General features: G+C 39.2%; 1 protein-coding gene across 4 annotated transcripts in view; it reads left to right on the top strand.

Moving 5' to 3' along the window:
* The window catches only part of SOBP (sine oculis binding protein homolog), a 203,009-nt gene that overhangs the window by 18,325 nt on the left and 169,906 nt on the right, over positions 1 to 14,778 (top strand). For all 4 annotated transcript variants that reach the window (XM_019520136.1, XM_019520134.1, XM_019520137.1 and 1 more), the window contains exons 2-3: positions 639 to 777; positions 3,205 to 3,390. In XM_019520136.1, the coding sequence (XP_019375681.1) occupies positions 639 to 777; positions 3,205 to 3,390 (325 nt within the window). The remainder of the gene's footprint in view (positions 1 to 638; positions 778 to 3,204; positions 3,391 to 14,778) is intronic.

Below are 14,778 nucleotides of genomic sequence, written 5' to 3'. Positions count from 1 at the left end.
AGAACTGGACACAGTACTCCAGCTGCAGCCTGAATATATACTGTATATAATTTTTAAAAAATTAAATAGCTATTTTTATTATTTGATAAGATTTCCAAAACACTTTAATTATGTAATGGCTTGTAATTTTTTTAAAGGTGTCTTCACTGATTTTATTTGATCTGGTTTGTATCCACCTTAAGGAATTGTAACTGTGTCAGTAATTTATTCCATTTGAAATGACTGCAGCATAGTGAGATCAACTAACTGTTAGCTGAAAAAAAATCTTTGTTTTCTATTAATTCCCTGCTGTACTCTTAAATATATTGTAGTATAATGAGACAGACTTTTTGAGGACTATATGCTAAAAATATTACTGACGTGAAATTCTGACATTCCTTCATAAATAACCCTCTGTTTTCCTTATTTTGTTTAAATGACAAGTGTATGAAAGTCTGTCATAATTATGCATGTCATTCTGAGATTTAAATACATTACATTTTATATACTTGACTTGAAAAATGAACATTATTCTGGAGGAGGTGGGACAAACCTGGCAGTTCATGGTGCATTGCAAATAGAATTTGATTTATGCATGCCTCTCTTCATTCCAAATGATTATTGATTACATAAATAAGTAGGTAATTCTTCTCTTTCAGAACTTTGCAGAAAACACTATGAATGAGCTCCTTGGCTGGTATGGTTATGATAAGGTTGAATTGAAAGATGGAGAAGATATCGAATTCAGGAACTACTCTGCAGATGGGGAGAGTCGGCAGCACATTTCTGTTCTCAAAGGTAATGACATTTAATGTTCCTTTGTTCATGCAAAGAAGGATTAACTATCTCAACCTGCCAGAATTGGCTTGTACTAGGATTCATGTTTTGTTGCTTACTCTGAGGCTGATTTAAATATACATCTCTGACAGTGCCTTTCAGTAAGCAGAAACCAATCAAATACAAGAATGCAGCATTTAGCAAAACAACAGCTAATAGGCACTTACTAACATATCTCCAACAGTAACATTTTTTGAGCCAGATGAAACTCATGTGCCCAAGATTCCAAGGAGCTGCCAAAAAAAGGGAAAAAAGAGCAAGAGAAAGAGAGAATGTTTTCTTAGCAGACAGGGCCTAATGAACCTTTCTGCTGACAAAACTGGTGGGCTGGGGTTTTTGATAAGGTCAGATATGGAACTAGAACATTCAGAATGTATGTAAGAACCATGAATAGTATTACAAATGTGTACTTACTAATGTTTTTAATATATTATTTTCTGCAAGTGCTTTAGAAAGGTTTAGTGGGAGGCTTGTCTGGGGTCAACATTTCTGGACCTTCGTGTACTGTGTATGAAACTGTTCAAAATCTAAACAATGGGATTCAGTTTTTTTGTTCAGCAGTTCAGTTGCTACCTTTTGACTCTTCAGCCACACCAGATGGATAGGGAATTGCAATCAGAATGAAAAGAAGAACATTCCTTCAGAGTAAAAGAGTAGAAAATTGCTGGATCTTGACTTATCCAACAAGAGTTTCTCAAAGCTGAGGTAAAAGAGAGGAAATTACAGAAGCTTTACACTGTTGAACTGCCACCTTTTGCTGCATATATGATCAGCAGGGTTTGGAGGCATGCAGCACTGTATTCAATGGGTGTTGATATGAGTACTGGCACCAAAGAGCCCAATAGTGGAGAACAGGGAGCTAGATAAAAGGTGGAAAACGTAGAGGTAAGAAAAAAATAAACTATTAATGCAGAAATTCAGTGTTTGCTATCATTAGCTGTATAATATTATTGGCAGCATAATCAGTATTTGTATTCCACTTAACATATGCCATCTATAAGATAACTTGTTTCTATACTCCAGAGCAGGGCTGTCTAACTTCCAGGCAACTGGGGGCTACAGACCCAGTAGTTGCATGCCATAGGGACTCCATGGTACAGGGGCCACAGATCTGGGGTCTGCATGCTGTGTAGCACCCACTCCCGCTCCCTACTGCTTGGGCTGCCCAGTGCCCCATTGCTACACACACAACAGGCAGGCAGCCTGGATCTCCCCTCTTCCAGCCACGCATGCTACACTGGCAGTCCCCACCCCCACTGCACAAGGCAGCTTGGCTCCCACTTCCAGCATGCACAACAGAACCTCACCTCTCCCCCTGCAAGCCAGCTGAGCACATAACCCCTTGCTGTGCAGGCTGCTGAGCTCCCTTCTTTGCTGCATACCCTAGCTTCATTATTCCAGCATTCTCCTGGCCATCAGGGCAGAAGCCCAGAGGCTGCATGCTAACCCTTCAGGGGCTGCATGTGACCCATATCACCAGTTGGACAGTTTAATTCCAGACCTTTTTATTTCCTTGTATTTTAATAAAATAGACCTACCATGGGATGCTTTGTGGCTGCAATCTAGGTGGAATAAAATTTGTGACATATTTTACAGGCGTATTCTAAAAATATTTCACACATTTTTAAACAAGATAAGATCATCTGTATCATTATAAACACATGATAGAAGTCATATGTTTTATGCTACAAACAAAGATGCCAAATACCTGTGCCAGGTAGATGTCTTTGGCTTACAGAATCTTTAGGGGGGAAAAAAGTACTTTCCTGTCTTTGTGATACATTATAATCATAATCATATTATTTTAACCCTATCCCTTAATTAGGGGAAGCATACCAAATAAATGCCTATAAATAAGAAACCTGTGGTGGTCTAATGAATTGAAGCTACAGCAGACAATATTTAATACATATTTTGCTAAAATTTTAGTAATTTTTTGCTCTTTTTTCTTCCTTCTCCATTATTACTAGCTTCCAAATTATTGGAGTGGAATCGGAGATTCTTTTATTTATCCATCTATTTCTTTTGCATGATTCATCCAGTGACATCACATCAACAATACGAGACGTCAGAATTCATTGTCATAAAAATACCGTAACTGGTATCAAAGACAGGAGTGTGAGATCACTGAATAAATCAGACATACTGAGAATATGCATCAGAAAGTAAGCCTGCTTAAAAAGTATAGTGCAGTTTAATGCTGTTATTGATAAAATATGAACATTTTTAAAGTTTGTTAGAATGTAGCAGAGGCAGAATATTGTCATTTTATCTTCCATTCTTCTTGTTTTAGAAGAAGTAATTTTATGATCAGACTGGGAAAAATATATAGGGGCATCTAAGAAACACCTTTGCCATACTTTATGGTTTGTTCTTTTTCTCTTACAGAAAATTCTTTGCCAAAACCAAAATTACCTGAGGACAGTGTTATTTCACCGTACAATATAAACACAAGCTATCCAGGGCTTGCTACAGGAAATGGACTTTCAGACTCACCAGCAGGGTCAAAGGATCATGGGAGTGTACCCATTATTGTACCATTAATTCCACCACCTTTCATAAAGCCACCAGCAGGTAAATCATAACAAACATTTCAAAAGAAGTATAAGAGATAGCTATTATCACCTTACTAGATTATGTAAAAAGGTTTAATTTAAAAATATGTAAGAGGATGTCACAGTAATCCTATTTGGGTGTTGAGGTAGGAAGAAGACAAGTGATGTTTTGAAAATATTCTGGTAATGCTCTTGTCAGTGTTTGACAACAGGCAAAGTACTGTACATAGGTCTACTGCTTGCAACATTCTGGATGCTGAATTATATTGCCTCAGCCATTCAACATCTGTTTTAAAAAAATGATTTTCTTTTATGAATAAAGTCCTTAAGTATATTAATGGAAGATTATTAGATTAAAAACAGGGTCCACAAAGCAAACAGCTAAACAAATGAAACAGTCAAATCAATATCACATGTCTTTATATCAGCTTAACAAGCTCATTCTGGGAAAACTGTCCTTTAGTTCTTATTGAAATAACTGACCATTGTCCCTTGAGGTTTTATATGATCTAAAAACTACCCCAGGAGACAGTGCTGAAAGGTTTTACATTTTCATGAAATTTTTATCAGGAGTAATTTTTCTGACATGGTATTTTCAGACGTAGTTTGTGAAATGATTTATTCCACATTGCATGCTGTTTACCATAATTTGCTAAAGTAACTGTTATGGCTACACTAGGGTGTTTAATTGCTATGTTATTATTTACCGTTGTACAAACTGCAGTAATTGGTGAATTTATGTAGCAAACAGGCACAATCCTGCTGCTGCTGCTAAAGTCACTGGGAGTGTTCCAGACTTAGTTAGGGGCAGAACTGGACCTCATACAAACTATAACATGCATTAAAGAATGTCAGCCTAATTTTGTTAGAGAGTTTAAGAACAGGGTGATGTATTTCACTGTTGAAGCCTCTGCTGAGGCTGAAAGATCCCTGCACCCACATGTAGCCTCACTTACTTCAGAGAGAACAGTGAGCAGGATCAGACCCATTTGTGGAATGGCCTTTTCCACTCTGCTTTACATTTATGAGTTAAATTTAAGCTTCATATTGGTCCAGTATGTAGTTTGTTGTTAACATTTAGTATGACAGAAAGCTTACATTTGGCCTCCTGAATAATTTGCATGATAGTATATTTTAGTATTAGATAAGTGTTTTAATGCATCATAATTTTTTTCAAATGTTACCAAATTTAGTTTATTTTCTCCAAATATTTTTCCTATATTTGGTACCATATTTACTAATTTCCATAGCTATTTGAGTCTTCCTTCCCCCCCCTCTCCCCCAGTTTTTGCATAGCCAAAGATTTCAAACCATAGGAGTGGGATTCTCAGCTGGTGTTAATCTGGCCCTGGAGCTTTAATCAAGGGCTTGTATTTTCCCAAGATGCTTTCTCCTTCAATCTGAGTCACAAATGAAATCATAATGCTGAATTTGTGGCATACAAACACAGGACTACAACATGAACTGTACAGGCAGCAACATTTGCTGATTATAAATAATACCAACAAAGAGAAGATAGACAATGAAATAGAAAAACAAGTTATTCCAACAGTGGCAAAGGGCTCACAGAGAACACCAGCCAAGTACATCTCTTTCTCCTTTCCCCCTTCCATCTCTTGTGTGAATTACAGCAATAGAATCTGCCAAAATGGTTTCCTATAAAGAAGGTCTGAAAGTAGAAGTATTTTCTTAAATTTTTTTTTATTTTATTAACATGGAAATAATATTATTAATATTAATTGTATTACTATAGCACTTATGAGCCTTAGTCACTGAGCAGGACTAGTATGTACTGTGCAGACACAAAACAAAAAAAGATAGACTTCATTCTAAAGAGCTTCCAGTTAAGTATAAGAGACTTCAGATGGATAAAGACAAACAGGAAAGTACAAAGAAACAATGAGACAGTGGTCACCATGATAGGCAGTGGCTCTGGCATCCCCATATCCTACCATCTGTCAAATATTTTGGAGGTGTTTCAGCAAAGGAAAAATGTAAGGAGGGAATGCTTAGAGATAATTGGTAGTGTTGCAGGTTAGAGGTACATCAGTCTGATGTCGGATCGGCACTGATATAAAAAAAATTGACTATATTGGAAATTGTCCTGATGTGGTTGATAATTTATCTGATAAATGCCTGCAAGTGTGCACAGCCACAGTGCAGCACAGAGGCAGCAAGGAACACAGCCTGGCAGCTTGGAGAGCTGCGTGCAGCTGGTAAGTCTGTTGTGGTGGATGGAGGGGGGCATGAGGGGACAGATAAATGCCCCCACAGTGATGGAGGGAGTGGGGCTGGGGCTGTGGTAAGCACTGCCTAGACGGGGTGGGACGGAGCTGCGGTTCATCTGGGGGGCATGAGGAGGGGGAGCGGCTCCCACAGCTGTGTGTATCCCGGGAGGATATGGCCGGGGGGCATGTGCCTCTGGATCTGCATGGGGTGAACTGCAGCTGTGGGTTGGGGGCTGTGCTGGGTTCTTCCTGCTGGGAGGGGCTGGGCCGCACTGTGCTCAGGGCAGGTGGTGGTAATGCTGGGAGGGGAGCCCATAGCCCCAGCCTGCAGCTGCAGCCCACCCTGCCCTGTCCCGCTCAGATCTGGGGGCATACGCAGCCCCATACCCTCCTGGGGTACACGCGGCAGCGGGAGACTCTCCCCCATGCCGCCCAGATGAGCTGCAGCTCCATCCCACACCCCACCCCACCCCACCCTGCCTGGCCTGCCCCAGCCTCACTCCCTCCCTCACCACAGGGGGCATTGATTAGCTCCCCCTGTGCCCCTTTCCTTCCCCCTCCCCTTCCACCACAACAGGAAATTGGAACATGGAAATTGGAAATCAGATCGGTGTTGCTCATTATGCCTTCTTAAAAATTGGCTGTCGGTATTGGCCCTTAAAATCTCTATCAGTGCATCCCTATTGCAGATCTTTACAGGGAGCTTCTCCCAAGCATGAAGGGCAGTATGGAAGAAAGCTTGAAGGTCTTTGTTTAAAAATTGAACAAGTGAACTACAGTTGATCTTGCTGTGGATGGACTGTATGACTTCCTGAGGTCTTTCATCTCAATTTTCCTTGATTCTACGATTTGGTGAAGGAAGCTAGCATCGCTGGTCATTTAAGACAGCAGTTGACATTTAGATAGTGAATAAGAGATAATAGATATGGGAGGAACAGGTTATGAATGGCCTTATGGGTGAAAACAAGCATTTTATATTTGATGTGATAAAGAAGGAGGCGGCAGTGGAGGAATGCCAAAGAGATGGTTGACATAGTCAAAAAGACAGACTAGGGAAATGACCTTTGCAACTGCATTCTGAATGAACATGATTGCATTTTTGAAGGCTATAGAAAAGGATGTCATAGGAAGAATACTGAAGTAATTAAGACATGAGATGATAACTGGGACAAGAGTTTAATCTGTGGAAATGCATAGGAGATGTTGTGCAGAAAGAATCTGCAATAGTTAGGTCTAGCCTGGATGCAAGGACCTATGCTGGGTACTGAGATGAAAATGTTGGCCAAGTTACAGGCCTGAGTGTGGGTAATTTTCACAATAGCTGAGGAAAGTATGGGAGGATATTTCTGGGGAAATAAATTGGAAGTTCAGTTTTAGCCATGTTGAGTTTGAGCTGAAGACTAGACATCCAAAAGGAAATCTCTGAGAAAACAGGTGTAAGTTCTAGTTTGGACAGAGAGGAGTAGAGGAGTGTGGAGTAGAGAAGTATATCAGTGGGTTCTCAATAAACAAATGGCAGTCTTTTGGTAGATGAGATTACCTAAATATCAGGCATGTAGAGGGAGAAGAGAAGGGGACCAAGACAAGGCACTCTGGAACCCCACAGAAAGTTGGAGAAGGATGAATCAAAGCCTCTGAAGTATATGAAGAAGCAACTGGAGAGACAGAAGGAGAACTGGGAGAGGACAGACTTACAGAAGCTAAGGAAAGGTAACATTTCAAAACTATGACTATGGTTGATAGTGCCAAGAAGGATGAAGGTGGATTCTAGACTTCATTGGGAAGTAGTCATTAGAGAGTTTCACAAGGCAGATTAGTTGGTTCTTCTGGAGAATTTTTGGAGTGTCTGAGGAATGCACTGTGAACACTTACACTTCAAGGGAATAGGGTGGAGTAGTGAAAATTTAACAAATATACCCTTCCTCCCAAGTGCTCGTGCCTACTGCACAATTCCTCCTGAGGTAACCTGAGAAAGCATATGGGTCTTATGCTGTTCACTGATGGTCCACGGACTCTGGCTGCTGTAGCTCAGTGGGGGAGATCAATTCCAGTGATGAGGAAGTGTACCTTGTGTGTATGTGTCTGCCATTGCTCAGGTAGGAAAGAAAGACTCATCCAGCACCCAAATCATATAGTGTTTTGTAGATCAACATCAGTCTGGAAGCAAATAGCAAGTGAGTTTAGTTTTCATAGAATTAGTATACTATGGTATTTTTGACAAATGCCACACCCAGTAGGCAGGCAGCTGCTTTTTTTTGCCAGCTGCAGCTTCTAACAGTCTTCAGGGTTAGCCTTGAGCATAGCACATTGCAGCAACGTAACACAAACAATCAGATTAGTTCTACCTAGCATAAGAAAAATCTGGTGTTCCATGAAGCAAAGCAAAAGGGAAAGAGAATTTATTTCTCATAATAAATGTTGTCATAAAAAGGCATAAAAATATAGCAACCTGATATAGTATAGGAATAGGAGAGAATAATATTCATATAGGATATATTATCCTAGTATTAAACATATTAAAATACTAACTTGTATTCTGCACCCTCAGTGACAGAATTGTACTTATAGTAATTTGGTAGGAGTAAACATATGAGTAAGAGCAATAGAATCAGGCCTTTACAGGCAGGAGACGATGCATTTTCTTCCCACTGCTTCCATGCTTGCTGAGATTTCAGTGTCTCGGGTACCCTGATCATTCTAATGGTTATCTTTGGTTGGCTTTCTCTTTATTGTGGTATATGAGGAGAGTAGAAAGACTGCCACTCTTCCTGGCCCTTGCACAGGGGTGCAGGGAATATGCATATGGCTTACAGAATACATCAGTTATTTTAAGTAACTTTGACTGTACTCAAACAGCAGCTGGTTCCCTGCTATGCTACACTGAGTGGGGAAGGAATCATCAAGAAGAACAGTGAAAGGAGAGGAGGATAAGAGGCTGCTGCTTAGCTGACCTAGCATCCAGAGGGCAAAATATAGGGATAACATAATTCCCTCCACCTGCAATTTTCATGACATGATGAGTAGATTTTGAGGGGGCTGGTGTTAAGTCCTTCAACCCCTAGAGTAGTGTAGTTCTGTTCCCCCACACCACATTTCATCTGGTAATTTCAAAATTATAGACATGGGTTGTACCAAGTGTAAGTGCAGTAACCAGGGAATAAGAAGAAAAGATAATACATAATGTTTGACCATTTAAAAATATCATTATTATTTAGGGCTCAAGGAGTACCAGACTGAGGGAGGTATATCTCAAGAGGCAAAATTTATCAGAAGTAGAAACAAAAGCATTTCTGAAGCTGGCACCTATGAACTAAGAATGTTACAAATTTGGAAGTAGCTTGTAATACTCTACATTTGAAAAAAAGTGTAAAAGAGCTCAGGAACAGGAAGTAATGTGTTTGAATGCTAAGATGAATTATTATAAAAGGAATTTTAGAGAAAGAAGTATGCTATATGCTTTATCATAGCTGAACATTTGTTTGATAGTTTACAAATTTGTTATGAGTGCACTTAAATTGTTTAGATTTATTATTACCCTTTTCAGGGCACATGTATGCCAAAGGTCATTCCAGTCGACCCAGCTATAAATGGGTACCTGGGTATTCTGGATGGGAGATCAAATACAGCCAGATGTGATGCCAGCCACATCACTCCTTTGTGTGCTGTTGGCTACAGACAGTGGTGTTCTTTAACTGCCTTAGCCAGGTGAGCTGCTAGGCATGGGTGAACCTATGACTTCTTTGACTGTCTTTGTGGTTGGTGCACTGTCATTCATAGAAGTAGATACAGTCCTTGCTCTAAAGGCTCAAAAATTATGCACTGTCAAAATTATCAATACTTAAATATAATCAGAGGAATTTAGGGGTACAGAATTAATTTTAAAGTGATTTTTAACAGAGATGTATAATCTCGTCATAAAAATTAACTTAAAAGTTAACCGTCTAAATTCCTCATGGAATTAATTTCGTCAAGAGGTCCAGTCCTGCAGTCATTATTTAGGCTTAACTAGAGACTGGATGACCAGGTCTAATGTTGTTATGTATCAACATTAAGATAATTCCAATTTTACTATACTGTGGCTCCTTGGTCAGTATTTTCCAACTCTTCCTATTCTAATTGCCAGTGATCCTAACAGTATTTTACTATTTTTCGTATTGCCAGCTTAACTTCCTAGCAAGCCAATAACTATGATCCAAAGCATACTGTCTACTCAGCTACTTCTCTTTCTTGTTTTCTCTGTTTGAAATTAATCTGTTTTCTTCTCTTAATGTATTAAAGGGAAATAATCCAAAAGGCTTCTCTGGACTCCGGAGGCTGATGGACAAAAGTTTCAGAATGACTCAGTCCCACTTGTACTTACTGAGAACACATTAACCTGAACACTGAGAGTGTGTTTGGGAGGTGTGGGTTGATGGAGAACTTAGGAGAAGTTCTCTCTGCTCTTTAATGTTCCTGGTTTGATAGCTTATTTTTTCCCATTAGGTCAACTGCACATTTTGGTTTATATGTTATTATTGGGCTTCTCGCCGTGTTATTTTACAGCTAGTATCATGAGAACAAACATCCTCTTCCTGCTGTGAATTATTCCACCATTTCCATGTGGCATGTGTGTACTGTACAGGCAGAAAAATGTATTTTTTATGAGTTTATTTTTCTTATTCTTTGATGCATTCATTTTTCTGAAATACCATCACCCAGTTTACACTGATCTCAGATTGTTTTTGTGTGACTATGTTAACATGCTACTGAGTGCCAGTGCTCTGCCTCCAGCCCATTGCTGTCTTTGGGGAACGCAGTGTTTTTTTCTTTGTGTTTAGAAGATTACAAAAGTCCACATACGCATTTTTATAGTAGATGTGATGAATAAGGAGGGGATTTCCACACTCCTGTCTGTAATCTGTGTCTCTGTGCTTGCATGCTTAAAATCTTCCCTACATGCCAGTTTTGATTTGTGTTAAACATTCAATTCTTACTGAGCTATGCATCAGAGCGTACCTTCTAAATCATATATAGAAAACCCAGAGAAGTCAAATGAAGTATTTGGTGGAAGCTCTACTGCACCAATAGTTTAGCCTGTTTCAAAAGACTGACCTTTAAAAGCACACCCTTATAGGACTACTGTGATTATTGCATAGCTATAGCTGTAACAAGGTTTCCATTATATGCCATTTTTTACTTTCCTCAAATAATTATTTTATAAAAGTTGCTTCTGTTTACCTCAGGTTTGTCAAGCATGTCATTTAGTCACAGGTTCAGTATTTTAATACTAGAATGATGGGTGCCATAAAAAAAAAATCACAATTTTTTTGAAAGGTTAGTCAGGCAAGGCATCTTGGACGTATGTGTATGAAAAATCAGAGGCGTAACAAGGCAGCTGGGTGCCCAGGGTAGGCGGAACACAGCAGGGCAGTGGTGACTTCTGGCTGTTGTTGGCATGATTGTGTAGATATGGGGGCGGCTGCTATTTCTCCATCCTCCCCCAGGTTAGCTCCTGGGACTGCTGCCCTGGTCACAACCACCCCAGTTATGCTACTGTGAAAAATGACTTTAGGAAAGCTTTCTAACTTGCTTGAGAATGTTTTATCTCAAGAGTTGCATGGTAGAGAAAACTCAAATTTGTTTTATTCAGTCATCTTCAGTGCAAAACTAGTATTTTAAGGTGGCCAACAGGGTAACTCTTGAACTAACCATTAGGAAAACTGTAAAGTTCCAACAGGTCTAATGAACTTTGAATGTTAACATTTTAGGTGCTAGAGTTAATCTAAGATTTCATTTCTTGAAAAAATAAATTTGTTGTTCTTTTCATTACAAAAAAAGCAGTTTTGAAAATGTTAGAAAGGTTGAAGTTAATGAAATATAATTCAGAGTTATCTCCCAGCAATGGGCTAAAGGAATGTATCAGTGGATCATTTGGTGGATTAGAGACAGTTGGATTCCAAATTGCTTGTAGGTGAGGGTGAGGTATTGGCAAAAGAAAAGCCAAGAAAACAAAGGAAAGTGGAATGGGAAAGCTAGAAGGGGAATGAGTGAGAAAAAATTACCAGGCAGGGTAGGTAATGCCAAAATTCATTCATCTCCTTCCTATGCATTTGTTAGAAAGCATAACTCTCTTTGTACTGGATTGCAGATGTAGCCTTTCCTGTTCACTGTGGAAGCACCAACATTGCTTCTGTATCTTACCTAGGCAGTCCTCACAAATATAATCCTTTTGGTTCCAGATCCCATTTATAACTTCCCTTTTACTTCTTCTGCAGACATAAAATCCTTTCACTGCCAGAGTTTATGAATTCATTTTGCCAAACTGGTTAAGTGAAGGGAATTTACAAATGTAGTAAGCTGTGAATTTTCCAGGCTTACTTGTGTTCAAGGCGATTATGAAAGTCAAACCTTTGGACTACCTGCACGGAGAAATTACTATAACACCTACAGTCTGAAGGATCAGAGATATTACCTGCTTTTAATTTTCCCCAAATTCTTTAAACTAGAGTTTGGGCTGTGAGTACACATCAGTGTAAAACAAACTTAATATAATACTATAGTCAAGAGGTATGTGGAACAGGATTTAGGAGGCCTCATCCTTGTCTGTTGGGATCCATCCTCCATCCTGGTGGATTTGTTCCTCTGTGCAGCTTGCCTTCTTTCTGTTCCTTCTCCTCCCCTCCAAAATTACAGTTTAATGTAAGAATGATTAGCCTAAACTGCTGCTACCCATTGGTTTTAAGAGGAACAGTTTCTTGTATCTGCTTCACGTTGGTTTGGAAAAAAAAGTCCTAAATATTCTGCTTGATTAAGACCTAAAGAGGTGGTGCAAACTTTTGATGATTAATTGAAGCATGCTTTAGCCTGATGCATATTTAGTTATTATAATGTGATAATTTTATCTTGTTATACTAACTGCTCCCTTTGGGAACATGATTTAACACTCCAAACATTCTGTGTTTATTTCATTGTTCATTATGAAAACTACACATGCTACAAACCATAAGGAGATGTATATAAGCACTGTCTGTGCAGCAGTGATGGGAAGTACTTCTTCCACCTGTAATGACATAACCCAGGGGCAGAACACAATATTTTAAGTCCCAGAATAGCTCCCCTGAAAGTGACATCTCACACAAGTACAGGCTGGAAATTCAGATCTCAAACAGTAAATAGAAGCAATGTGCAGTTCTAATACCTCATTTATTTACAGGAAACGGCAGCGTGCTGAAAACTCACTTGTTACTGTTTGCTGCTTTTGCATCAACTCTTCCTAGTCTTTCCCATGCAAGTGCTCCCATTGATATTTATAAGTGCTAAGTGCATTCATAATCGCTGAGGAGGTGCTAAGCACCTTGCAGAATTAGGCCCTTCAGGAGCAGTCAAAAGTTGGAAAATCAATTTAAGAGTTGCCAGAACAAATTTTATCCATGTATTGCCAACTATGAAATGATATGAGTACATAAAGGCCAATTTGTACACTAACATTTTATCCAGCATTACTATACCTGTTAGGATGTGAGATGGTGACTGACATACCCCTGCCAGTAAAAGCCCTTACAGGCGACTGAACCTTAGCTAGGACTCTATTTCCAGTAAGGGAGATGGAAGGGCGAAGCATTCCTGTTGTAGACAAGGACAACTGTAACAATAAAAAAGGGTTTAGAAAAGATTGAGGATTGTCAAACTGTCTGAAAAAGCTTAATTTGAGATTCTTTTCTTTTCTGCCTACTTGCTACACACTTCACATTGAGGGTTTTAGATCAAGGGTGGGCAGTTATTTTGGGTGGAGGGCCGCTTACTGAGTTTTGGCAAGCCACTGAGGGCCGTATGACAAGCACCCGCAGCCAGATAAATATTAACATTCCAAATTTTTTAGAGGCTCCGCGGGCCAGATAGAATGACCTGGTGGGCTGCATCTGGTCTGCGGGCCACATTTTGCCCACTCCTGCTCTAGATCCTGACACTTGCTGCATTTTTGTGAGAGAGGCAGGAGTCTGATAAAGATATATTTTTTAAATACGTCTCATGAAATGCAGAACTATGATAAACTAATGGGAATCTTGATTTCTTTGGACATTTTGAAATACTGCTGGATTGTATTTTTGGATTATTCTATATTGTGTTTAGGCAAAGAACAAAATTAAATCATGACTTTCTGATTCTTACCACACACAAACTTAGTTAATACTTTTTAATTCTCTGTGCTGTTGATTTGTAATTGTAGAAGCGGCTGGACTATTCACTGGTTGCACTCTACTTCTTTAATCATTTAGGTTAATATGTTGTAATGAAAAGTACCTATGAAATAATTTCACAAGTTATATGTGAAAATGTTTTCAGTATATGTGCAGATGGTAACTGATGAATAGGAGGAAAAAATGCATGACACTGGGAATTTAAATCTTGCCCCTATTACATGGTCCATGGTATTTGGTTCTGCACTTGTACAGAGATTTGATTTTATGTGCTTTTATCAGGTAGTGCCATTTGCTCAAAGCTAAGGAAACATAGTTAAAAATAGGCTTTTTTAAACTGTAGTCTGTGGAGCACCTGTTGGTGGTGTGTAGCGAGATTGTTGGTCGCACTGTGCAGGCTTTCTTTCTTGATTTCACCTGATAAATTGCATTAAGAGAAGTCAAAGGTACACAAGAAACTTTCATGATGGAAGTCTGAGGCTTCAAATGGGGCTCTATTGAAACTGCTCCCTTACTGCTTGGGAAGTATGAGTATTTTACTGCCATGCTTAACAGAAGGAAGCATCCTTGCTTTAATGGTCAGTTTCTCATGGGATTTCTTAAGGGCATAGGAAAGGAAGAGCAAGGATATTATGTAATTGTAAATGGCTGGGCTTTTGTAAATACGAGTTAGGAGGGCTTTGATCACAAACAGGTGGGTGAACACTTCCTGCTGAGCTCTTTCCAGTTTGTTTTGTTTGAAATGCCCCAAACTGGACAAAGTACATAAACTGAGACCTCATTAATGCTGAACGAAGTGGAAGAATCATTTCCCTTGACTTGCAGGTGACACTCCTGTTAATAAAACCCATTCTGATATTGACATTTTTCTTTCTTTCTTTTTCTTTCTTTCCTTTTTCATTTCTTCTTTTTCTTGCAACAAATGCATCTGGAGTTTGAAGTACATAGTTTTGACACTTAAACCATCTGTGCCTTTAAGTAACAAAGTCTTCATTTGCGATA

Source organism: Gavialis gangeticus, unplaced genomic scaffold, assembly GCF_001723915.1.
Source record: "Gavialis gangeticus isolate Ggan-Ray unplaced genomic scaffold, GavGan_comp1, whole genome shotgun sequence".
In the NCBI taxonomy this organism is placed as follows: Eukaryota; Metazoa; Chordata; order Crocodylia; family Gavialidae; genus Gavialis; species Gavialis gangeticus.
This window is presented reverse-complemented; position numbering and strand designations above follow the sequence as displayed.